Consider the following 24,099-nt stretch of genomic DNA (forward strand, 5'->3'; position numbering starts at 1 on the left):
GATTTGATTTGTAAAATTTTGCTCTACTTTATAAGTTTATTTCATTTTCTTCATAAACCTTGGGATGTTTATTTTGAATAGTTGAGTCTCGTTTCTTATTTTCCAAGAAATGTGGTCTTCAGGGAAGTATACTACTCTTTACAGATTAATTTAAGAGACTCGATTTTTTTTTTTAGGTAATCTCTATGCCCAACGTGGGCCTCAAACTCACAACCCTGAGATCAAGTGTCACATGCTCTACAGACTGAGTCAGCCAGGCACCCAGAGAGTTTTTTGACGTTCTTAAGTGGGAATACCACCCAATTCTGCGAGAACCATGGGGTTTTGGCCATGCAGAGCAGGAGAAGGTATGGACCTTGGGGTCAGAGAGACAACTCCAAGTCCCTCCAGTGAACAGCTATGGGATCGTAAATAATCTGTTCACCCTTCTGAGCCTCGGTTTCTTTCTCTGTAAAAATGGATAATAATATCTCCAATCTGGAGAATGTGGGGACAGTTAAATTCATTCATTCATTAAACAAACATTTATATGTCCTCACTGGCCAGGGACACATTTTCACTGTTTCGACTATTACATGCTAGACATTGTTCTAGGTACTGAGACTACAAAAGTAAACAAAACATGCAAGAATCCCTAGGCTCATGATGTTTATATTCTAATAAGATAAAAGTTGGTGGAAAATTAAGTTAGCTTACGTAAAATAAAACATTTAAAAAATTAATTATTGTATCAAAGTATCCAGTGCTTATATCACTAATAGAAGGCCTAAGAAGAACTTAATTGTGGCAGAGTAGGAATCCAAACTAGAATCAGCAGTTGTGTACCAGAGAGCTTCTGAACAAGAAAAATAACATAGAAATGAGTTAACTGTTAGGGAAAAGACTTTCAAATAACCTTTTATTAGGTAATCTTATAATAGCTGTTTGGGTATACAAACATGTATGTACAATTTTCTAAACATGTAAATAAAAAGCAGTAGTTTAGTATATCTGCTTGAATTCATATTACTCAAAACCTTACCAAAACATTTATTATAAAAAAAAAACAAAAAAACCAGTAAAACTGCTTAACACAACCTAAAACTTTTTGGGTGTGTGTCCATAAACATTTTCAAGCTTGCTTTACAGAAAAAAGAGTGCAATTTCTAATCCATGTGTTCAGAGTGACTTTCAAAAGTAGTTCAAAGGGGGAGAAAAAGAAAGTAGCATTGCCTTGGAATACAGCATTAATTAATACTGACTTACCCTGGGACATTCATGAAAAGATCCTTTGTTATCACATATGGTGAAAATATTTAAAAATTGATACTCCAAAAAAATGAATACTCCCTTTCTATGAATAAAACATAGGGAATAAGATTTCATTTTCTTAGACTGACTTGTTACCATGAAAAACTGCATTCATTCAGCAGATACTACTGACACCCCACATTATTACTTTAAAAATAGTTATGACACTTGAAATTCAAAAAGAAACCCGCAAGACTTAAGTCTCCTCCCAATACATTCACTGAATGCAGAGCTAAATGAGCACATTTTGTTGTGCCCTTCATTTGCATACTTTAAAATGACTGCAGTAGAGTACACTTGTATTTTTAACTGGAACCAAAATTAAGATGCGTGATCTTTGCAAAATCAACAGCCTGTACTTTCGGAACAGTTGTCATACGCAAAAAGGAAAACAAAACAAAACAAAACAAAAAGCCCTGAGTCAGTATTTTTTGCAAAAGTAATGAAAAAGAGTGCTGTGCTGTGAAGTCATTTTATGACTTATGAAATGGTTAAGACTGTCCAGTATTCTTCTGTTTTGGTTTCATTTTGATGGAAGAGAGGTATGGCTCTTGTTTAGTTTATCCAATTTAGATCATTTCTTAAAACTCAATTTCATTTAAATCCTCAGAATATCCCGATGATTGCTGGGTTAAATCTTCCATTTCTGTCAGGAAAGACAAATAGAAAATAGACAATAGTAATTTTTTCTATTTTTGTTGTAAAAAAATGCTTAATTTGCATTCTTATGATTTGACACTGTTACAAAATCCCTTTTCAATCAAGCTGATATCGTCGGGAAACATACTGGTACCTGCACAGGGTCCTGCTTGAAATTTAACATCATCAATGGCAATATCACTTCTTAGAGACAGTCCCCGAATGGCTTCAAAAATTACCTGAAAAGTAATGAAGTTTGAATTTAGAAATAGAGTCATCCTGACAAAACAATACTCACCAAAACCACAATGAGATACCACCTCACACCAGTCAGAAGGGCTAAAATTATTAAGTCAGGAAACAACAGATGTTGGCAAGGTTCAGAGAAAGGGGACCCTCTTGCACTACAGGTGGGAATGCAAACCAGTACAGCTACTCTAGAAAACTGCATGGAGGTTCCTCAGAAAGTTAAAAATAGAACTAGCCTATGACCCAGCAATTGCACTACGAGGTATTTAGCCAGGGGATACACCGTGATCTGAAGGGACACCTGCACCCCAATATCTATAGCAGCAACGTCCACAATAGCCAAACTATGAAAAGATCCCAGATGTCCATTGACATCTGAATGGATAAAGAAGATGTGGTGCATATACAATGGAATATTATTTGGGCACCCACAAGAATGAAATCTTACCATTTGCAATGACGTGGATGGAACTAGAGGGTATCATGCTAAGCGGAATAAGTCAGTCAGAGAAAGACAAATACCATAGGATTTCACTCGTGGAATTTAAGAAACAAAACAAATGAACATATGGGAAGGGAAGGAAAAATGAAATAAGATAAGAACAGAGAGGGAGACTAACCATATGAGACTCTTAAGTCTAGGGGACAAACAGGGTTGCTGGAGGGGAGGTGGCTGGAGGATGGAGTAACTGGGGAAGGCAGGCGCTCGATATAATGAAAACTGGGTGTTGTATGCAACTGATGAGTCACAAAATTCTACCTCTGAAATGAATAAAATACTATATGTTAGCTAAATTGAATTTAAATAAAACATTTTTAAAAAAATAAATAAAAACAAAAAACCAATATTCGTCAAGGGCAGATCCAAGCTGTGTGGGTCTGGAAGCTTAGACTGTTTTTCAACCTCCTTTAAGAAAAGTGATACAAAATCACAAATTCAAATTTAGTTACCAAAGAGAATACTTATTTGGGATTTTAAAGAAATTCACAGTATGTTACTAGAGCCTTGGAGATTTCGGTCCCTTTCTTCTGAGATTTCTTTACGTAATTTCCCAGAAATGCTCACCTAGAAATGCTCCCTGGTGGTGACCTGGTTTCCCCTCCCCACCTAGAATATTCTAGTCCTAGCATTCATAGGGCCTATGAAAGCCATGGGCCAGAAATTTAAGCTTTCTTAGGCTCTCCATAAATCTACAGTGATACTGGTACCAGGTGGGAGAATTTAACATGACCGATGAGACCATGAATGAACAGCAAAGCATAATCATTAGCTTTACCGAAAGGACAATGGTTCACTTATCATGTTAGATACCATAACATCCAAGAACAAACTAGGAGGAGAGAAGCAGTTCCATAACTTCAGATCCCGAGAAGAAAATAACTGATCCAAATTTCAGGTTCTAGGGAGAAGAGATTACATCACCAGTTCTAAAGCCGACCCAACAATGGTTAATAAACCACTGAATACTGTAGGGAGGCTCGTGGGTAATGAAAACTTTCCAGAAGACACGTTTGTTCTACTCATTTTATGAGGAAATGACTCCCCATTGCACTAGTTTATGATTTAAATTAAATCAAAGAACATAAAGTGGATAATTAATAAGCATATGAAACTATCTTGAAATTAATGACTCAGAGAAGCCTTAATGACAGAAATGGGCAAAATAACGTTATTAAAAATTCTAAGGACACAATCCCAAACAAGACTCCAAATAAGTAGAGTTAGAAGAGGGGAAAAATATCCTAACACATCCAGATAGGAGGATATATGAGGGCAGTTAATAAGCATTCTGGTTCTCTGGACATCAATAAAATCTGGTTTTTGACCTCCAAGTCTACAATGGAAACATAATAAACAAATTACCTGATGGAATTATATTCAGAACAGTCTGCAGTTGAACCAAGCACTTGATTTCATACAACTTTCTCCTTTGAATTTCCTTAATACTTGAGGGATAACTATTTTATACCATTATGATTTCTGCCTTGTATTGCAGATACACATTCTATTATTAAATAATCGTGGTTATTTAAGAACTAGAGAACAATTTATTTTTTCTTTCGGTTTAGCAATTATTTTTTCAAATGGCTACTAAGTCGTTAGGACATAAATACTCACTAAGTTGTCTGGAAAACCGCTTAATAAATGAAAGCGGTTAGGTATCACTTGTGCTCTAGTGGCACCAGGAGAAAACTAGGAAGACTGAGTATATCACGAGCAAGAGAATTTGGAAACCTGGTGTTAGGTGAGTACCCAGCATGTACTTATTCCTACTAAATGTGAGGTAGCGTAATGAACAATATAAATGATGTAAATATTTCAAAGAGCTAAGAATTCATCTGATGATGAATGAATTCATAAGAACTCATTCTTTCGATGGCATCAAAATAAAAGAACCCAGGGAGGAAAACAGAGAGGGCAGAGGAGGAAAGGTTAAGCAAGGAATCCAAAGGAAATGAAATCACTTCGTGTTTTTGATCAATAGCAAGTCAAGGGTGGCTTGGCACTTTGTTAAACCCTGAGGAAGGAGCACGATTAATATTGTGCCGCTTGATGCATTTCTTCTACAAGGATGGTTGGATGATGGGAATGTCGTCAGGAGGCCACCCACTTACCTCCCCTCTAGGATGAATCTCAAATGTCAGCACTACTACAGCACTCTGAGAGTCATCTGCACCTGCCCACCCCCACCGATGACACACACATTGACTCCTCCAGCCTTGTTCTTTTCCCTAAACTTCAGACCCATGTCCTACCACTTATTTGACATACCCAAGTGCATGTCTAACAGACAGTGAAAACTCTGCATGTTCAAAAAACCCCTCCTGTACGCACTGCCCTCACCCTCCAGATATGCCCCACCTAAAGCCTTCCCCATCTCAGTAAATGGTAACTCCATTCAAGGGGTTGCTCAGGCCAAAACCCATGGTGTCATCTTGCTACCTCTTTCTCTCAAGCCCCACATGCCATACATAAGAAGTCCTGTGGGCTTCTGATACATCTCACCCCTGCCACATATTCCTAGCTACCACTCCTGCCAGGACTATTGCAGTAGCCCCAAAGTCTCCTTGCCTCCCTCTAGTCTACTCCCCAGGTAGTAGCTGGGGTGATCCTTTAAAAAATATTAATCAAATTGCATTACCTTAAAACCATCTGATGGTTCTTCATTGCTTCTGGAATAAATTTCAAACTGTACCATGATGTCCAAGACCTTTCAGGATTACACCCTGATACTACTTTGATCTTGTTACCTGATCAGCTTGACCTACTTTTTTTCATAGCACTTATTATCATATGATGGTACAGTATATATTTTTTGTTTACATTTTCAATCTCTCCCTGCTAGAATGCCAGCTAAAAGAGGAGGAGCTTTACATGTTGTGTTCATTGTTGTATCCCCAGCACTTAGAATAGCAAGCGGTCAATAAATCTTTATTAAAATAAGATATTTTGGTCTCATACTTTAGGCACTCAGTCTGGATGCCAAAATAACTATTGAGAATACCATGGTTGCCATGGTGACATGAATTAGAGACCAGAGATATTTGGGAGGGAATATATTTTTAGAAACAATAATATCCTTTTATACTTTGTGACTTTAAAATATATTAAACCCTTTCACATACATAATCTAATGTGACCCTCTAACTCCGGTGATGTCAACGCAGCAGGAATTATTACCCCATTTTGAAAATGTATAAACACGCTGAGAGAGGATGAGGATTTCCCCATGATCACCCAGTGCTTATGACACCAAGGGGAATGAGTATTTTTGGAACCTCCATAGTAGGAGGAAGTGTTAAGTCGTGGCTTAGGGATACACACTTTGGGACCAATCAAATCTGGGACTGAATTCTCACTCTGCCACTTACCAGCTGGACATTGTTTCTCCATCTGTAAAGGGAGCTCTAAGATCAACCGGAAGAACCTATGTACAGCTCCCAGCACTGTAAGTGCCCGGCACGGAGAAGATGGTGGATTTATTTGCGTGGGTGTGTCTGTGTTTTATTAGACACTAAGATGTTTTGGAAAAACTAGTTCAGCCTGGTCTCCAGACAGTCGTTCGGGATTCCTGAGGGAAACACTAAATCCAGAAGGAAATTCCTCATGACAGATTCATATCTGTTCCATTTTAAGACAAGAGGAATGGTGTGGAGTCTTCTTTCCACGTTGTGAGCTAAAAATCCTCCAGGCCATTCTGTACCCTTGAACTTGAAAATGACCTTGAACACCTCAAGATGCTACCCAAGATGTCTGATTACGTTGGGATAAAAAAAACTATTTCAAACAACCAACCACCAGCAAGTCTAGTATATTCAAGGCCTTGGACTCAACTCCTTGGGTTTAGATGCTGAGAAGTCCCCTGCTCTTTTGAACTCAAGTCCCGGAACTCCTGCGCACCAGCAACATTTGGGAGTTGTAAAAACATCAATGCTCAGGCTCCACCAGAGAGACTCAGACTCACTCACTCTAGGACAGAGATGCTGCTGCATCTTTAGCGTGCATCTGACTCACCGGGGGGGCTTGCTAAGACACAGATTTCTGGTCCCCTCCCCCACAGAGTATGGTTCAGTAGTTCCAAGGTGAGGCCCAAGAATGTGCATTTTAGGTACGTGTCATTTTAGGTGAATTTGCATTTCAAGCACTGGCCTCAGGTGCTGGCCTCAGGACCACACTTCGAGAACACGGGAGTAGGGGAGCAGTATGAGTGCCCCAGTAGCCTAAGGAAATTAATCCACCCTCTCAGAATGATGGTCAGTTACATTAGTAAGTTCCTGAATGCTCCACTTCCCTTCTGAAACAGAAATTAAAGTACTAGCCACACCATTCCTGGGGCTGTTACTCTTCCCTCAGTCTCTCCACAGTCTTATCCGTGCCAAGGTAATAGGCCATCCCCAGATAATGGCTCATGTTCCCGCTATCACTTGCTCCACCTGGCCTGCCGGAGCTGGGGCAATCCCTTCCCATTCAGATCTGCAGACGATTCCCTGAGGCTGGACGATGGTATAACATGCAGCCCTTATTGTGAAGACCTCTGCCCAGGAAGATCTGGGCTTAGCCAAGCAGCCAGTAGTTAATGCTAAGGGGAGCTGCTGACCCAAGACTGTTCATTAGTCCGAACGCTGAGGGGGAAGCAGCGCTTTTGTGGAAGGTCGGAGAATTCCATGGAGCAACTTCAGAAGCAGCGGGGTCTGAAGGTTCTCTCCCTTTGGAGCTTTGGCTCAGAGGAGGCTCAAGTCCGTGGCTGCCAAGAGGCTCCCGCCCACCTTTCGACTGGATTGGCTGCTCAACCTCACTGATTGGAATGTGAAAGGCTCTTTCCTGGTGCTGCCTAGACTCACTCACGACCAGGACACCATGGGGCGGAGGTCTCCTACCGCACACGAGACTCGGGACTTAGGATCGGGACTCAGCTTCTTCCACGTCACTGCAGACAGAGGCTGAACATTTCCTCTGGACCATGCACTCTGTTAAATAGAGGCTTGCAACAGAAGCCCTTGCGTGTGGGTAATGACGAGGGTAGGAATGCAGCTGGAACAACTAATTAGGTAATACCATGTTCGGAAGCAAAGGGGACCATTTTGGAGACATGCACGACACACAGAATGCACTTGACACTCAGAATGTGCCAAGACAAAAATAGCCACCCTTTGATCATGGAGTCGCAAAAATCACTCCGTGCATAACTACCCAAAGCTTCATCTACACGCCTCATCTCCCTTTCACTACTGAGATTTAATCAGCAGAGACTAATTATGTTTACTCTTAAACAACTATTGCCTTTATCTATGACCCCCAGAAAGGACCAGATGTTCCCTTGGGTAGCAAGAAGAAGAACAGCAGAAGCCTACAGGACCACCTGCTATCACTTGGTTCTTGTCGCCTCTGGCTTACCTGGTGTTGCTTCTCACAGCTGTATTCAATCAGCGCTCGCAGCCAGGAGATGCTCTGCTCACCTCGTCTTCTCCATAAGAGGGACCCTTCACTCTCACCTTCTCTCTTCAGATAGACACTCAGCAGGCCGGTCCCTGCTCCATACATGTGGTAGAAAAAGGTCAAGCACTGTTTTCCGGTGACTCCTCTCAGAGGCCAGGACAAGAGCTGTGCCCTTTGTCCATACGCCATGTGGGAGGCCTCGATGTACATGTAGTAGCCTGGAGAGCAACACAAAATCGAGTATTGTCAAACACACACACACAAACACGTATACACACACACACACATGCACGCACAAGGAATAGTCCCTTCTTTCTCTTCTGAGTGGTGTTGCTGGGAACAAATTAGAGTAAATGGGTGACTTGACCATCATCCTGATGAAGGATTTTATAATTCTGGAGAATATAATCCTAGAGGAATAGATATGCTACCCAATCTAAACCATCGAAATAATTTTTTTACTTAATAATTTAAAATTCAGTTCAATATATAGGATGCAATTAATGTTATTATTATAATACTAGCTTTATGTCCCTGAAGTGCTGATGAACACATGGGTATTTATCCTACTAATTCATGGACAATGTTTTGGAGCTTCCAGACATGGGTTCTGGGGAGAGAACATGGATTTTGTAGTCATGAAAGTCTGGGTTCAAGTCTTGGGTCTAATATTTGATCCTGGTCTAAGGAATTATCCTCTCTTTTAATGTTAATTTGTCTGCACACAAATAAAACAGTGGTGTCCTGGAACCAGCTTCCATTGGCTCCCAAGAGTCCACTGGGTGACTTCAATTGACAGGTCCAAATGACTTCATGTTGGTAGTTTGAAATGGGCCATGATGGACGTAAATGCCCTGTAGAAAGCAGACATAGCTACAAATCAGCCATGGCCCCCCATCCCCCTGTATAACTGGTTACTGTTAATAATTACCATCCAGCCACTGAAATAAGGTAATATATGAATACCAATTTCTAGATTAATGCCCCAGTGATATAATTCCATAGACCCAAGGCTCATTAAAAAAAAAAAAAAAGGCCCTGGATTCCAATTCTGTAGTTCTTAACCCTGGGTCATTTGATAAAAGTTGATGTCTCTTGCATGCATTTTTATTGTCTTCTTGGCCAATACTGATTGTTTAATATACATGATGTAAAACATAATATTGACGCAGTGTTCTGTTATTATTTATGCAGAAATTAATGGCTGAATTGAGGGTAAAAAGAAAGAGAGCCCAAATACTGCATGCCAGTGAAATGGTCTCTAGGGGCATCTTTCTTTACAGTTGGATGTTTAATTAATTAGCTCTAGTCATTTGCCCAAATGCAAGGCTTAAAATATCCCAACCAGAATTGATCAGAAGCTATCAATTCAGGGCACTCTATGCTTCTTCAGGGCACTCCTTCTTTCTCCCACTTCAACAAACACAGACCTGAGAAGTTCCATGGGCTATTCAAGAGGTGGGAGAAATAGTCCTGATCAGGTGGGTCTTATCAAATTGTATGCACCACGCACTCCTTTTCCCCCCGTGTTCCACTCGGTAAAGTTGTCACCCTGCGAAACTGAGTCATCAGAGTCACGGGGCCTTCATCAACCAGGCTTCCCCAGCATCTCCTTTAAAATATTACAAATGATACTGCCAGTGTTTCTGGAGTGTTCACCAATGACATCCTCATTACTAAACCAACAGTCAGTACCCAGCCCTTGTCATTCTTGTCTCATTTATAGCATTGACGATAAAATATCACTTCTGCCTCCAACAAGTACTTTCTTTCTTTTTAAGATTTCATTTATTTGTTTGAGAAAGTGGGAGAGAGTGAGACAGAGTGAGTACAAGCAGTGGGTAGGTGTAGAGGAAAAGCAGACTCCCCCTGAGCTGGAAGCCAGGTGCGGGACTTGATCCCAGGATTCTGGGATCAGGATCTCAACCGACTGAGCCACTCAGGCACCCCCTACAAGACCTTGCTTAACTTGGTTTGCAGGACGCTATCCTGTCCTAGCTTTCCTCCCACTTCACTGGTCATTCCTTTGTTAGTTCACCCTTTATTCTCTGACCTTGTGCCCTTGGAGTGCTCCAAGGCCCTGGTCTCAAACTGCTCTATTCTCACGGACTACGTAAGCGATCTCATCTTGTGCCAGGCTTTTAATGCTACGTATGTTACTGTAGTACCAATTTAAATTTCCAGCTCCTTCGCTGAAACCCAGATGTGCTCATTCAGACTGTCTAGTGGACATCTCCCCTTCTTCTCAAATAGACACCTCCAGCTGAACATGTCTAAAACTAACCCCTAAGCTGAACACCCTAAAACCCACTGCACCTTTCTGGCTGGCCAGACCCCAAGTCCTGAGCCGCCCCTTCTTCCCCGCACTCTCACACCCAGGCTGTCAGGAAGTCCTGTTGCTCCGCCTTCAAAACACATCCAGAATCTAGACATTTCTCTTCTCACCATCTCCCTGCTACCACCTGGCCCGAACCACTGTTACTTCTCACTTGGATTAATCCAGCACCTGCGAGCTAGTACACCTGTCACTGCCCTTGCTCTCTCCAATCTCATCTCAGCATAGTACCCATAGTGAACAGAAGCTAAATCTTAACTACTCCTCGGCTCAAAACCTTCCATTGATTCCATTGATACAGCGTTTCCCTCAGAGTAAAAGCTGAAGGCCTGAGAATGGCATTCAGGGCTCTATAATTGCCTAACAATATTCTTACCTCCGATTTCTATCACCGTCCTCTCCTACAACCTTTCTTCTTACTCATTCTCAAGGTTGCGTGGCCACCTTGGTCCCTGTGCTGTTCCTGGGATATCGTAGGTAATGCTGTCACCCCAGGGCCTTTGAACTGGGGTTTTTATATTTTCAGCAATGAAAGGAACTTTCATTATTCTTTTCTTTAACATTTTCTAACTTAAGCTAGGCTGGATGTGAACAAATACAGAAACACATCATCCTAATAGAAGAGCGTGCATGTGTGCATGTGTGTGTATTATTTATTTATTTGAGAGACAACCAGAAGGAGGGGTGAGGAGGGGCAAAGGGAGAGGGAGAGAAAAACTCCAAGCAGACTCTGCGCTGAGTGTGGAGCCCGATATGGGGCTTGATCTCACGGCCCGAGGTCACAACCTGAGCTGAAATCAAGGGTTGAATGCTTCACTGAGTGTGCCACACAGGTGATGCACAAGGGTGTATTTAATTCTATGGAGAATAAGGCCAAAGCTTGAAAATGACTATGGTTTACCACTTAACCATGCACAAAGGTATCCCATGCTATCCTATACATAAATTAGTGGTGTAGTACTCTGAAACCCTACCATATTGCATGTTTAACCTAAAAAAGATTTCCTCCAAAAAATTAAGAATAAAATCAGAAAAATAATTTCTGTATCTGGCTTTCGGGTTCTCAGGAGCCCACTTGAATCCTAAATAAAGGACCTTGGCTAAAGATGAAACTCTCAGGGAGGAAAAGCAGGCTCCTCTAAAAGATGCTGTCACTGGGGAAAATGGAAAGTAGAGAGCATCAGGGCTCTGAGACAGGACATCTTTGCAGAATGGAGAGGGAGCGATGGACCCATCATGAGTGAAAGATGACCTAAGGCTCACCTTCCCTCTAGTGATGACAGCATGCATCCTAATGGTAACAGTATGAGCCCCAGACAGAATTAGTCTGAGATCCCAGAAGAGAGAAAAACCCCAATCATCCCCAGGATTAAATGAAATTCATTCTTTTCTAGGTACAATGCACTAACCATTTAGCATCCAATGGGTGACGCATTTCTCTGGAAATGCTTTCAGCTGGTACACCTCTGGGTCTCAGGTATTAGGCTGAAATCATTTTCTCACATCTCTGGTTCCTGAGATCTTTGTGTTTCAGACCATAAAGTATGAAAGGAAATCTCCCAGGCTTTGGGGCTATGTGATTATTCCACTTTGGGAAGACAGAGGTAACATCCAGGGGGATGTGAGTACAACATCTTGTGTCTTTCTAGGGTACTAACACCAGTCGATTTTTCTGGAGTGATGTTAGCCTCTCCAAAAATCCTTGATATCATTTCTATGTTAAGCACATACATATATTCCATGAGGTAATACCGATTTAAACCAATCTAGATCAACATCTATACATACAAACAATTTTAACATATTTGTCAACTGATCCGAATTTGTCTCTCTGATACACAGACTGATTATTCCTCTTGATGCCAAATATGTTCTTCCTTTTGACTTGCATGTGACATTTCCTTTCCCCAGAAAAGATCAGAGCTTCACAGAGAGCCAGTCTGTCTCGCATGTGTTTGGAAAGCAGAGAAAAGCCCCATGTGTTGACAAGCTTTGCCACATTATAACTCCAAATGCTGTCTGTCTCAGCAAACAAAAGCCCTGGATGGGAGCCAGGAAGCCCCAGTGCTGAAACGTCAGACCAGCTCACGTGTTCGCGCACATGAAGGATTCCAATCTGTGGAAGAGATTATTAACTGAAATCACTTTCTCTCTGTGGGTCATTGTTTAACATTCAAGACGGGGTTCCAGTGGGTCTACGGGGAGATTGGGGTCCCATCTGTTCTCTGGGCAGCAACTGTGATGTGTTGAGACACACACCATATTCATAATTTGGAACAGTAAAGCAGCTGTTCCTTCAGTCTTGGTGCCTGCCCCCTCTCACCAGGGCCGGGAAGGAGCTCGAGGGGGCTGTATGAGCCACAGGAACTGAACAGCTAAACTCCATTCGTTAAGCTGAAGAGGAGTTTGAACAATCAGGAAATTAAGGAAGACATCAGAACTTTGGGCAGAACCACAGCTAAATGTGTCCGCCTAAAACTGCTTTTTATTATACCTTCTAAATGATTCTTAAAGCTTGTCATGAATGAGTTCGTGTTTAAAGGGGATGGAGTTTCAGTTTGGGGAAAAGGGAAAGAAAGACTCCTGGAGATGAATGGTGGTGACGGTCGCTGAACAGTGTGAATGGACTTTACTGCCACTGAAATGCACACTTGCTAATTATTAAGATGGTAAATGTTGTGTTATGTATATGTCAATTTCTAACAGCAGCTTGCCATCGAAGCCTTCTTTATATAAGTAGGATCTGGCAATATCAGGAACTAGTGTGATAAGACAGATCAGAGAAGGATTGGATGACACTGGAGATTTTGATAATCTGGAGCTAACTTCTCAGATGGTTACAGACTAGCTGGGTAGCCTTCTTTCTTGTCTGGCTATCAACTACTACGATTTTTAAAAGAAAAGGACCATGGGGTGCCTGGGTGTCTCAGTCGGTGGCTCAGTTGATTAAGCATCTGCCTGAGGTTCAGGTCATGATCCCAGGGTCCCAAGACTGAGTTCCGCATTGGGTTCCCTGCTCAGTGGGGAGTCCGCTTCTCCCTCTCCCTCTGCCCCTCCCCCCGCTTGTAGGCTCTCTCCTTCTCCCTCTCTCTAATAAATAAAATCTTAAAAAAAAAAAAAAAGACAAGGACCAGAATTCAACTGCTAATAAATTTCAGCTGTATAACAAACACATTACATATATAATTGTGAGTTTCTTTTGTCAGATAGCATAATTTTATAAATACATGTCATTATTTGTATTTTTGTGCATCCTTGATATTTCTATCACACAAGAGGGAGTGTTCTTAGAAATAAAGACTTCGCCCTTAATTATCAGAAATCTGGAAGACTTACTGGAACATTGAACAATATCACAAAAGAAAAGGATGCTGTCTCTCTCTGGAAGTCATTAAGAAAATGAAGAGTAGCTGCTTTTCTAGAAAGCAGCCGTGGGCAGGAGGGCCTGGAGGGCTTTTCAGCTTTTCATCTATTAGCTGGTAGACTCCCGTGAGCTAGGAAATGTTACAGTTGAAGACATTTTCTCACCTAACTGGATAGTTACCTATGTTTTTATCCCACCATCTCTGGGCCACAAAATCCCTGTAACCTCCAGGGCAACTAAAACTAATGTTTGGGAGGATTCTGAGAGCATGGTGGCACATAAATATTAATAAAATTCCAATAGCCAATAAAACCCTGCGAACTTTAAGACCTGTCTTTCCTGTCTTGTAAATAAGTAGCACCTGCGTCAGAAAAGACAAATCCTGCAGAGACCCTCCCTTCGCCAGGCGGGTCCAGAGTCATCTGTCACAAATGTCTGTATTATTTCATTTATGGAGGAGCCAAATCATACGGCGAGAGTTTGGGGTTGTTATTTTCCTAGGAGCTACGTGACTGACTTAATCTTTGGAAATGTTTCCCAAACTTTAGTCATACAACAAATACCAACTTCATGATTTGATTTAGTCTGTCTACATATCTGCCGCATTATCTCCTTAATATTCTTCAGCAAATAGTTTCCATTTTTATTCTATAAATACATTTATTCGAATAGGAAACTTCACATTAGCATGAAAACAGGAAAATAAGCTATTATCTGGGAAATAATGGGTTTGATGGACTGGTTAGGTATTTTTCCTATACATGGATACGAGTACCAAATTAAAAAATATTCATCCACATTCCACTTAAATTACCCAGTGGCAGTTTGGAAAACATTGCTTTAAGGTCCACCAAGTGTTCTGGTTACTACCAAGTCATTGTACCCATAGTCATAGGCCATGATTTTCTATTTATAAAAGCACACATGATGATGCAGAACAATGAACCCAAGAAATCATCCCAGAGATGAACATCACATTTTATAAGAGTTCCACTAATTATAAAAATAACAGGGGTAACTTTAGCTCAGGTCATGATGCCAGGGTCCTGGGATGGAGCCCCGCATTGGGCTCCCTGCTCAGGGGGAGTCTGCTTGTCTCTCTCCCTCTCCCTCTGGCCCTCCCTGCTGCTGGTGTGTGCCCACCACACTCTCTCTTTCAAATAAATAAAATATTTTTTAAAATTGTAAAAATAACAGTACGATTCATTTGAGTGGAGCTGATCTTAGTTGTGGTCATCATAGCAACCCTAAGAGATTAGCAGGACATTTGCTGTTAACTTCATTTTACATCTGGGGAAACTGAGGTTCAGAGAACTAGATGAACATGCCCCAGCCTAGGCAGGCAACAAGTGGCAGAGTTGGCTCACTTTCATTGGTCTTTCTACTAGATGACACCATTAGATTTTGGAAAGATTTACTGCATTGCCAGACAGTGAATCAGGAACGACAGCTCCCTTGAAATTCTTGTGTATGACCGTGTACTGAGTCTAGTAAACACACAGTGAACCCGCATGTCCGTCCAGGCATGTGGCTTTGTGGGCTTCTCTTTTTATTTGATGGGCCTATATTTACTGCCTGTCCAATGCATTGTCTGTAAACAGCTTTGTATGCCTTTCCTCTTCCTACTTTCTTCTTGTGTGTGTTCTTCCAAGTGTAAATAGATAGACTTTAAGGATGGAAAGTAAAAAGGTAGAACACTTGCATTCTGCAAGTACAGGTATATCCTCTGAAAGTCCCAGAACGCACTGCATTCAAAAAGGATTCTGTTGTCACCAACACCAAACCAACACCCTCCAGTCATTAAGGAGAAAGATACTATGTTGCTGGCCCAGACACTGAACTTATGATTTTACTCATGTACCAGTTAGGGAGTTCTGCCATTTTGTATGCTGCCATTATTTTATTGCCTGTAATGTAAAAAGATGTAAAGAGAATATTGTTAGGACCTAAATGCAAAGATAGCAATAAATCAACAAAGCAGGCAGTAGGAGATTTTTTTTGGATGTTACTCCATAACTGTTGAAGTTGTAGATCTAAATCATAGACACGTTTATTATTGCTATCCTAGGGTCCCAGCAGATAATAATTAAAACTCCTCTGAGTGAGTTTCAGTGTTTTAATATTTAAAAATGACCAGGTTGCCTTAGATGATCTATAGGATCCTATCTACCTCTAGCATCCTACAAATCAATGAACTGTTAATAATTTATTGAGTCAATTAAAGTTTTCTTACTCTTATTTCTTATTCTTTCTCTGCTGGAGAGAAATTCTGGTGATGTTCATCTAAGCAACATTACATTTGCTGTAAAAATCACCTTTTAAAAATATGAGGTGATCATCAGGTGGTTTCCATGATAATTAAATAAAAGACATTTGAGTACTTTCTTACTATGTTAGTTGTCTTCAATATTTACTACTTGGGGTTGAGAGTTATAAAGGGAAAAGAGTAGAGAATTATAGTCTCTCAGGCAGTTTATAGCCAAAGGCAGTAAAATGTAAATTTTAATATTCTCCTCCTACTACCCCTTCCTAAAGGACAGAATATCTTACAACAAGATAATCTCAGATACAGCAAGACCTTGGGTAAAAGAGGCAGAAGCATCAATTAAAGAATACAGTTTAAAGAGGCCAGAGACACAAAGATCTCATTCAAGTCACTATGATTGGTTGGCACAGAAAAGCAAATACCTTCAAATTTTGAGTATAATAATCACGTTCTTAAATGATGCCAAAAAATGAAATACCAGAGACATCCCCTTCTGGCTACATGGAGTAATTTGTAGCAGACCTACACTCCTGCTGAGAAGAATTGGAAAACCAATGGAAAACATCTCTATATTTTAGAAAGCACCTGTTTAGGAGCTAGCAGAGTACTTTCCAAGTAACAAAGGTTCAAGAGGGCCAAGATTCTAGGAAAAGGAGAAGGTCAGTAAAGTGAATTCAACATTCTCCGTTTCCCCATGGGGTATCTGCCCCTTCAGTTTAGAAGCTTAGCAGAGAGCAGCTAACAGGAGGCAGAGAACTCAACAGCACTCGCTGGGTTGGGAAGATAATAACTGGAGTTCTGGGTTGCCAAGGCAGCCAGGGCTTTAGAGCCAAGTTTCGTGAGAAAAGAGAGGCACAGAAAAGTGAGCCCATCACCTGGCAATCTTCCCTTGAGTCATGGGCCAAATGCTTAAGCTACAGAGGGCAAGGGCCAGGAAGTCAAACATAAAACAGTTTTCAGTAATCTCACCAGCTAGAGAGATAAAAATTAAAGTCTAGGACAACACATTAAAGAGGAGGGTTTCCGAAAGAACCCTAGTGTATGCTCTCAGAGCATATTCCCCAGGTGTAGTGGAGAACAAGACATTGATCCAGCAAAGCAACACCCTCTCAAGTTAGCCCAGTTCTGATTGGACCGAGGTGACCTGTTCTACACAAGAATAGATGGAATCCTCTCTGGAGAGAAAAACCTCACCACTAAGGATTCCATAATTTTTCATTCCCAACATCCAGTATTCAATTAAAATGCCAGATATTTCAAGAAACTGGCCAAAGTATGTGTGTGGGGGGTGGGGGAGACAATAGAAACAGAACCGCAGGGGACCCAGCTATGGAGCTATTAGACTTTTTAGGAGTGCAGAAAAACTCTTTGTAATAATTTAATAATAGGAGCATTTAGTATTATGTACAAGAACTAGATGGTGAGATGAATTTCATCAAAGAATTTGAATCTGTTAAAGAGAAAGAAGTTGGGCAGGGGAGGGATGTGGAGCTTTGAGAATGTCAGAGAAACGTCCTCTGAAAAATGTGTTTCTCTATCAAAGCAATGGGAACACTGGCAAAAGCAAAACAAAACAAAACAAAACAAAAAACAACCTGTCAATTCAACTTATTCCAAACTCTGGAAATTAACTAAAGGGATCCAACAATCTAAGAGTGTTGATTCAAGAAAAATGGCAATCCTTCAAAGAAAGGTGAGCTTTGTATCTGCACTAATCCCATCTTTATCTCTCCTACTCCTAGACAGACTTGAAAACCAGGAGCTTTCCAAACAAGATATCTGGGAAAAGCAGTAGCCTCAGCAATTCTGCAAGGGGCACAACTGGTTTGGAGCTACCCAAAACCCCATCCCCAGAAAATATCATTATTTGACTTATTTGGCAAAGCACCAGAAAGTTCCATTCACAGGGCTTCTCTTTATTTAATTTGACTGAAGTAGACCTGACTTTGGATGTAATTTGACTAAGGTAGACCAGCCTTCTCTCCAGAGCATTTGTCAAAAGCAATCAGTTCAACAACTGTTTAACATTTCAGCCGTCTGAGGTAGTATTAACAACTGAAACTAACAAAAGACTGACCAAATATTTTTAACGAAAAAGACTAGATCATAGGATATCTTTGGCAGGATGGGGTGGGGGTGGGGTTGGAGGGAGGGAGGGGTTTTGCAAAGCACCAAAATATTTTTGGCAACCTCCCTGGCTTCTCAGAGGTTCCCATAGGATCAAGCAGCCAGTTGGACACAGCCGTGGCCAAGTTAATGAGGCATCTTCGTAGCAGCTCTTCCTCCCTCCTGGGTCTGCTACCTTCGCTGCACACTTCTGCTCCTTGGGACCACACGTCCAAAAATACAACCTGAATATAAACCTGTACCTTGGACTCCACTGTCTTGGGAACCCTGGCTGACAGTGTGCTTGTAGACCAGCCCAGCAGAATCATTTACAGTTCCCCGAAGCTGTCATGATACTTAGCAGTTCCACACTCCGCACGTGCCTCTCCCTGGTTCTGAAATGCTACCTCATCCTGCCAGCCATTCTTCGTGGTGAGCTCTCAGTCACCCTTCAAGACGCTCCCAAGGAGAGCTAGCTGCTTCTCTCTACGTGGATCCGTATCTCTCAAAATTGACCCTTATTACTTTACTTATAATTTGGGGGCAATTATTCGGTGCACAAGGCATGTAGAAGCTCAGAAAATGGGGAAGAAATCAGGGTGTCTGGATTTAGGACTGCTCCCAGTTCTAAGATGTTTCATCTTATAGACATGTAGCTTGTGACACTGGCGGCTGGAACAACTCAGTGTGTTAAAGGGGACTTTATTTGCTTCAATGTTTGAATGGGTGATGCTTGTCACCCATTGTGATCTGAGAGCCAATAGATCCACCTATATATGGGTTCCAGCCACTGGACTCCAGAGAAAGAAGCAGCCACCCTTTCAGGACTGAGGAAATGCAACAGGTGTGCAGGCTCAACTGACAACAGGGGTTCGCTGACATCAGAAATAGCTCGGAGAAGAATTTACTTTCTGCTAGATGCTTTTCTATAGAGGTCTAAAAATACCATCAGTTTGAATATATCCTTTCCAACAGAAAATACCCCTCTTTGACTGAAAGGTGTTGGGGTGAGATCATGGTGCTATGTGAAGAATTGTGCCTTTCACATATTAGTTGTCACAGCTTTCCAGGTCGTCTGTGGTCTCTTAGTGTCACACAAGGCAGGGAAATCCCGGTGAGACCGTGTGTGTGAACAGAATATGGGCGTTAGAAACTGGGGTCCTGAGATTCTGTCCCTACTCTATGTGTTACTACTGTGTGGCCTCAGAAAAAACACTTAACTTCTCTGAGCTTTGGTTTTCTCATGTGAAAAATAGGCCATCCATTCACTTTACTTCCACTTACTTTGTGGTAAGGATGTGTTTATGGACCAAATGTTTGTGCCCCCCCCCAAATTTATATGTTGAAATCCTATCCCCCAAGGTGATGATATTAGAAGGTCAGGGCCCTTGGGAGCTGATTAGGTCATGAGGGGTGAACTCTCTTCAGTGGGATTAGTATCCTTTTAAAAGAGAGCCCAGAGAGAGCCCTTGCCCCTTTGACCATGTGGGGACAGAGTAACAAGATGGCCATCTGTGAACCAGGAAGCAGGCTCTCACCAGACACCAAATTTGTTGGTGCCTTGATCTTGGACTTCCCAGCCTCCAGAAGTGAGAGAAGGAAATGTTTGTTGTTTAAGCCATCCGGTCTGTAGCACTTTTGTTAAACCAGCTCCTATGGACTAAGACAAGATATAAAGTTCCCAGCATAGTGCCTACGCATGGCAAATGTTCCATAAATGATCATTAGCTAACATTATTTCTCCAGTAAAGCAACTGTTAAAGTAATTTTGAGAACAAAACCAAAACACCTTCAATCTAATTCTCTGTATGTAGGTACGCTCAGCAAACTTCCGTTGCCTCATCTGCGTTACTGTAGATAGGCATAATAAAATCGAACCTGTAAAAGATTTTCTTTAGTTAGAAAACTGAAAGGCACTTTGAGAACCTTTTAAAAATTTGCATCGAAACAGGTGAAATAAAGGCTGAAGAAGAAGGCAGACCCTAGCAGCAATGTGCTGGAAAAAGAAAATCAGAATTCTCTTGATTGTGCACCAGAGAATTTCATTTAGCTTAAAAAGCATTTGCTGGGAGTGAATATTGGGCACACTAAGATGTTTTTGCATTGTGGGCACCTGGGTGGCTCAGTGGGTTAAAGCCTCTGCCTTCAGCTTGGGTCATGATCCTAGGGTCCTGGGATGGAGCCCCGCATCGGCTCTCTGCTCAGCAGGGAGCCTGCTTCCTCCTCTCTCTCTGCCTGCTTCTCTGCCTACTAGAGATCTCCGTCTGTCAAAAAAATAAATAAAATCTTTACAAAAAAAAAAGATGTTTTTGCATTGTAATCTTTGCAGAGCATCCAGCCAGCTGAAATGTCCTTCAATGTTTACAGAGACAAAGCAAACACTATCATATCATTTTTCTTTGAACAAAGCCACACCAAGTTAACTAATGCATGCCCCTATAAACTGGGCAAAATGCAAATAAAGGAAAAAACTTATGAGTCATTGAGTGTCCACTGAATGTGCTTCTGCTAGGTTGTCACATTTTGTGCAGAGGGGGTGGGGGTAGAATGCGGTATACACATTAAACAGACTCAGGTTATCTCAGCAGAAGGATGTCAAGTGGCAGGACAAAGGCCATTTTGTGTCTCCTCCTTCAGTGCTCAGCACTCTGAGCTAACCCTGGGGAGGGATTCTGTTATGTGTTGAATGGTGCCCTTGTAAAATTCACACACTGAAGCCCTAACTCCAGTACTTCGGATTGTGGCTGTGGATGTGTCTGCAGATTGGGCTTTTCAAGAGGTAATGAAGTTGAAATGGGGTTGTTTGGGTGGGTCCTAATCCAACGACAAGAGCTCAGGACACGGACACAAGGGCCAATGGGCAACCATATGAGGACACAGCCAGAAGGAGGGCCTCTGCAAGCCCATCGGTGAAGCCTCAGAATGAAACCAGCCCTCTCAACACCTTGAGCTTGGACTTTGAGCCTCCGTAAACATGAGAAAATAAATTTCTGTTGTTTAATCAAGCTGCCCAGATGTATTCGGGGTAGTTTAGTAAGGCAGCATTAGCAAGGCCATGCTGAGTCCATATACGTGCCCCTCAGGTTATCTGTAATCCCGTGGGGCAGATAAAAGTGACATACCCATGGAAGGATGGAAGGATTAGGTAAGGGGCGGGGACATCCTTGCTGAGTCCCTACTTCCCACAAACACTGTGGGAGCGACTTCCATACTGGGTCATCAGAGTTACTGGCCACTCTTCTCAAGTCTCCTCTGGTGGTTCTTCCTCTTCTGACTTCTGAACTTTGGAGTCTCCAAGGCTTATGCCTTGGTCCACCTTTGGGTCTACCAGGACTCCCCTGAAATCTCACCCAGTCATATGGTTTTAAATCCCATCCATATGCCAAAAACTTCCAGCTCAGCCCTCTTGCCTGGCCCCCCGACTGCCCACTCGACATCTCCCCTTGAATATCCATCAAGAACCTCAAATCTGACATATTTACGACTGAGCTTCTGATCTTCCCAACGAACCTCTCCATCCCGTCTCCTCTACTGAGTTGTCAACAACTCACATTCCAGTTGCTCAGGTCAACAATCACTGAACTCATCCTTGACTCCTCTCCTGCTCTTCACTCACATTTCACCTATCAAGAGATTCTGCCGGCTCCGCTTTCCAAACATTCCAGAATTTCACCCCTTCTGACCCCCTGGACCGATCCACTGTCCTTGGTACAACCACCCTCACTGTACATTCATCATCATCACCGTCGGTCCCCTGGATGCCTCGCCAGATCCTCACAGGGCTCTCCAACCTCACTCTTGCCCCGTTTCCACTTCTAGTCTTTTCTCAGCAGAGCAGCCACAGCGATCCCCTCAAAACCAGGCCAGGTCACTTTCTCACTATGCTCAACATTCTCCAGCGTCTTCCCATTTCAGGGAAAGTAAAACCTGAGGTCTTTCTAACTAACGAGAAGGCCAAGTCCTGGCTGACGACTGTTTCTCTGACCTCATTGCTATTTGGGGGACACACTGGGCCTGCTTCCACTTAAGGGGCTTCCCCCTGGAACACGCCCCCCAGATACACACTAGCATAGCTACCCCAGCTCTTTCCAGGTTACCTTCTCAAAGAGCTCAGCTGTGACTCTCCTGTTTAGATAAGCTAACTCCACTCATCTCCTCCTCCCAATTTCCAAGCTCCCCTGCCCTACTTTTTTTTTTTTTTTCTATAGCTATTTTTACTTTTTAACATACTATACAATTTATAGTTAAGTGTAATCTTTGTTGTCTGTCCCCACCTACTAGACTAGAATAGAATGGTGACATTTTTACTCCGTCTAGGGGCTAACCAGTTACCTTTTCGTATGTTGACAGGGGACAGGCGGGAAGGGGTGGGGTGAGGGCAAAGGGGAGCCCGACCAGAAGTTTCTAACTTTTTGATTTTAATTAGTAATCCCTCCTGCTGTGGTTTCTGTTGTCAGTTTTTAATTTTTTTAAATTGTGCTTTTTTTAAAAAACACTTTTACTTTTTACCGCTTGTGTATATGTAGGGGATTTACAGGGAAATATGTACTTTATGGAATAAATTTTAAGAGCTAAGATTTATTTTAAATAAAGTAACAGATTTTTAATCTTATACAGCTAAATTACTGATTATATATTTACTGAGTTGACTTAAAGTTTCAGAAAATTGTATCAGGAGTTTTATTTCTGGACTGCAAAGCCTTCTTAAGAAAGTCTTTTTAACACACACACACACACACACACACACACACCCCACACCACACCACACCACACCACACCACACAAGAATAGAAGCTCTGTGACGGCAAATGACTGTTTCCCAAGCACTTAAACTGGATTTGGCACATAGTAGACCTCAATGAATACTTGCTGAGTGAAGGAACAAGCGAATAACTGAGCATTAACTGAGCATTTATTCTATACCAGGTCACATCCTAAGTATGTTTTGGATACTGTCTCAAATATGAATGATACGCACGCAAGTATCACCACAATCGGTGAGGTAGGTACTCATTGTTCCACATATAGCTAAGGAAATGAGATTTAGAGAAATTCAAAGGTGAAACTAAGATTTGGACCCTAGCAGCAATCTCGTCCCAAACCTCTCAACCAGCCTACAACGCAGTAGGGAGGCAGGGAGCTATAATTATTCTCATTTTCGAGATGACACAAATGAAACGGAGAGATTTGACATAACTTTCTCACGGTTTCATAGCCAGTGAGTGGGGTATGAGTCCAAAGTTCATTGGTCTCTTGTACCTCCTGGAGTGTGGTGACCCTCCTCGCTCTTTCCAAAGACCCCTTCCCTCCACTGCTTACTGTTTTTGCTTTGCCTTCTCGTCCATGTCCAAGACATTCCACGGCCTGTTGCCCTGAACATTCCCCTGTGGCAATACCACAGCATAGCTCCCTTTGAGAGTATCTCTTCTCAGATCTGCTACCGCTAGCCTTCTTGGTGTCTCTGGGAAAAGGAAGAAAAACTATCAACCCTCCTCCCACCCAAGATAAAAGCACAAAGATACCACATCATGACTACAGTGGGCTCCAATTCAAGCTGATTCGATCTTGACCTTTCTCTACTCCTCTCGTAATAAAAAGATACCTTCCCACTATCCTGTTTTCCAGGGGTTTCGTTAAATAAATGGCTAGTTATTTTTTTTAAAGATTTTATTTATTTATTTATTTATTTGTCAGAAAGAGAGAGAGTGCACAAGCAGGCAGAGTGGCAGGCAGAGGCGGAGAGAGAAGCAGGCTCCCCGCCGAGCAAGGAGCCGGATGCGGGACTCGATCCCAGGACCCTGGGATCATGACCTGAGCCGAAGGCAGGGGCTTAACCGACTAAGCCACCCAGGCACCCCACGGCTAGCTATTCATATGTGTCAGGGAGGACTTATATTCATTTATTCATTCTA

At 42.1% G+C, this 24,099-nt stretch overlaps 1 protein-coding gene and 1 long non-coding RNA gene across 2 annotated transcripts in view; both read right to left on the reverse strand.

The window, feature by feature from the left end:
• Window positions 1–864: 864 nt before the first annotated feature.
• MAMDC2 (MAM domain containing 2) overlaps window positions 865–24,099 on the reverse strand; it is a 140,563-nt gene continuing 117,328 nt past the window's right edge. Inside the window, exons 12-14 of the mRNA XM_032307502.1 lie at window positions 8,075–8,334; window positions 2,084–2,168; window positions 865–1,936 (exon numbers count right to left, since the gene is read on the reverse strand). Coding sequence (XP_032163393.1) covers window positions 1,872–1,936; window positions 2,084–2,168; window positions 8,075–8,334 — 410 coding nt within the window. The 3' untranslated portion in view covers window positions 865–1,871. The remainder of the gene's footprint in view (window positions 1,937–2,083; window positions 2,169–8,074; window positions 8,335–24,099) is intronic.
• Window positions 13,695–23,876, reverse strand: LOC116570407. The gene is made up of 3 exons (XR_004277421.1): window positions 23,001–23,876; window positions 22,697–22,698; window positions 13,695–13,705 (listed from the first exon to the last, which is right to left on the reverse strand). It is a non-coding gene; the product is annotated as an uncharacterized LOC116570407 (long non-coding RNA).

Source organism: Mustela erminea, chromosome 12, assembly GCF_009829155.1.
Source record: "Mustela erminea isolate mMusErm1 chromosome 12, mMusErm1.Pri, whole genome shotgun sequence".
NCBI lineage: Eukaryota > Metazoa > Chordata > Mammalia > Carnivora > Mustelidae > Mustela > Mustela erminea.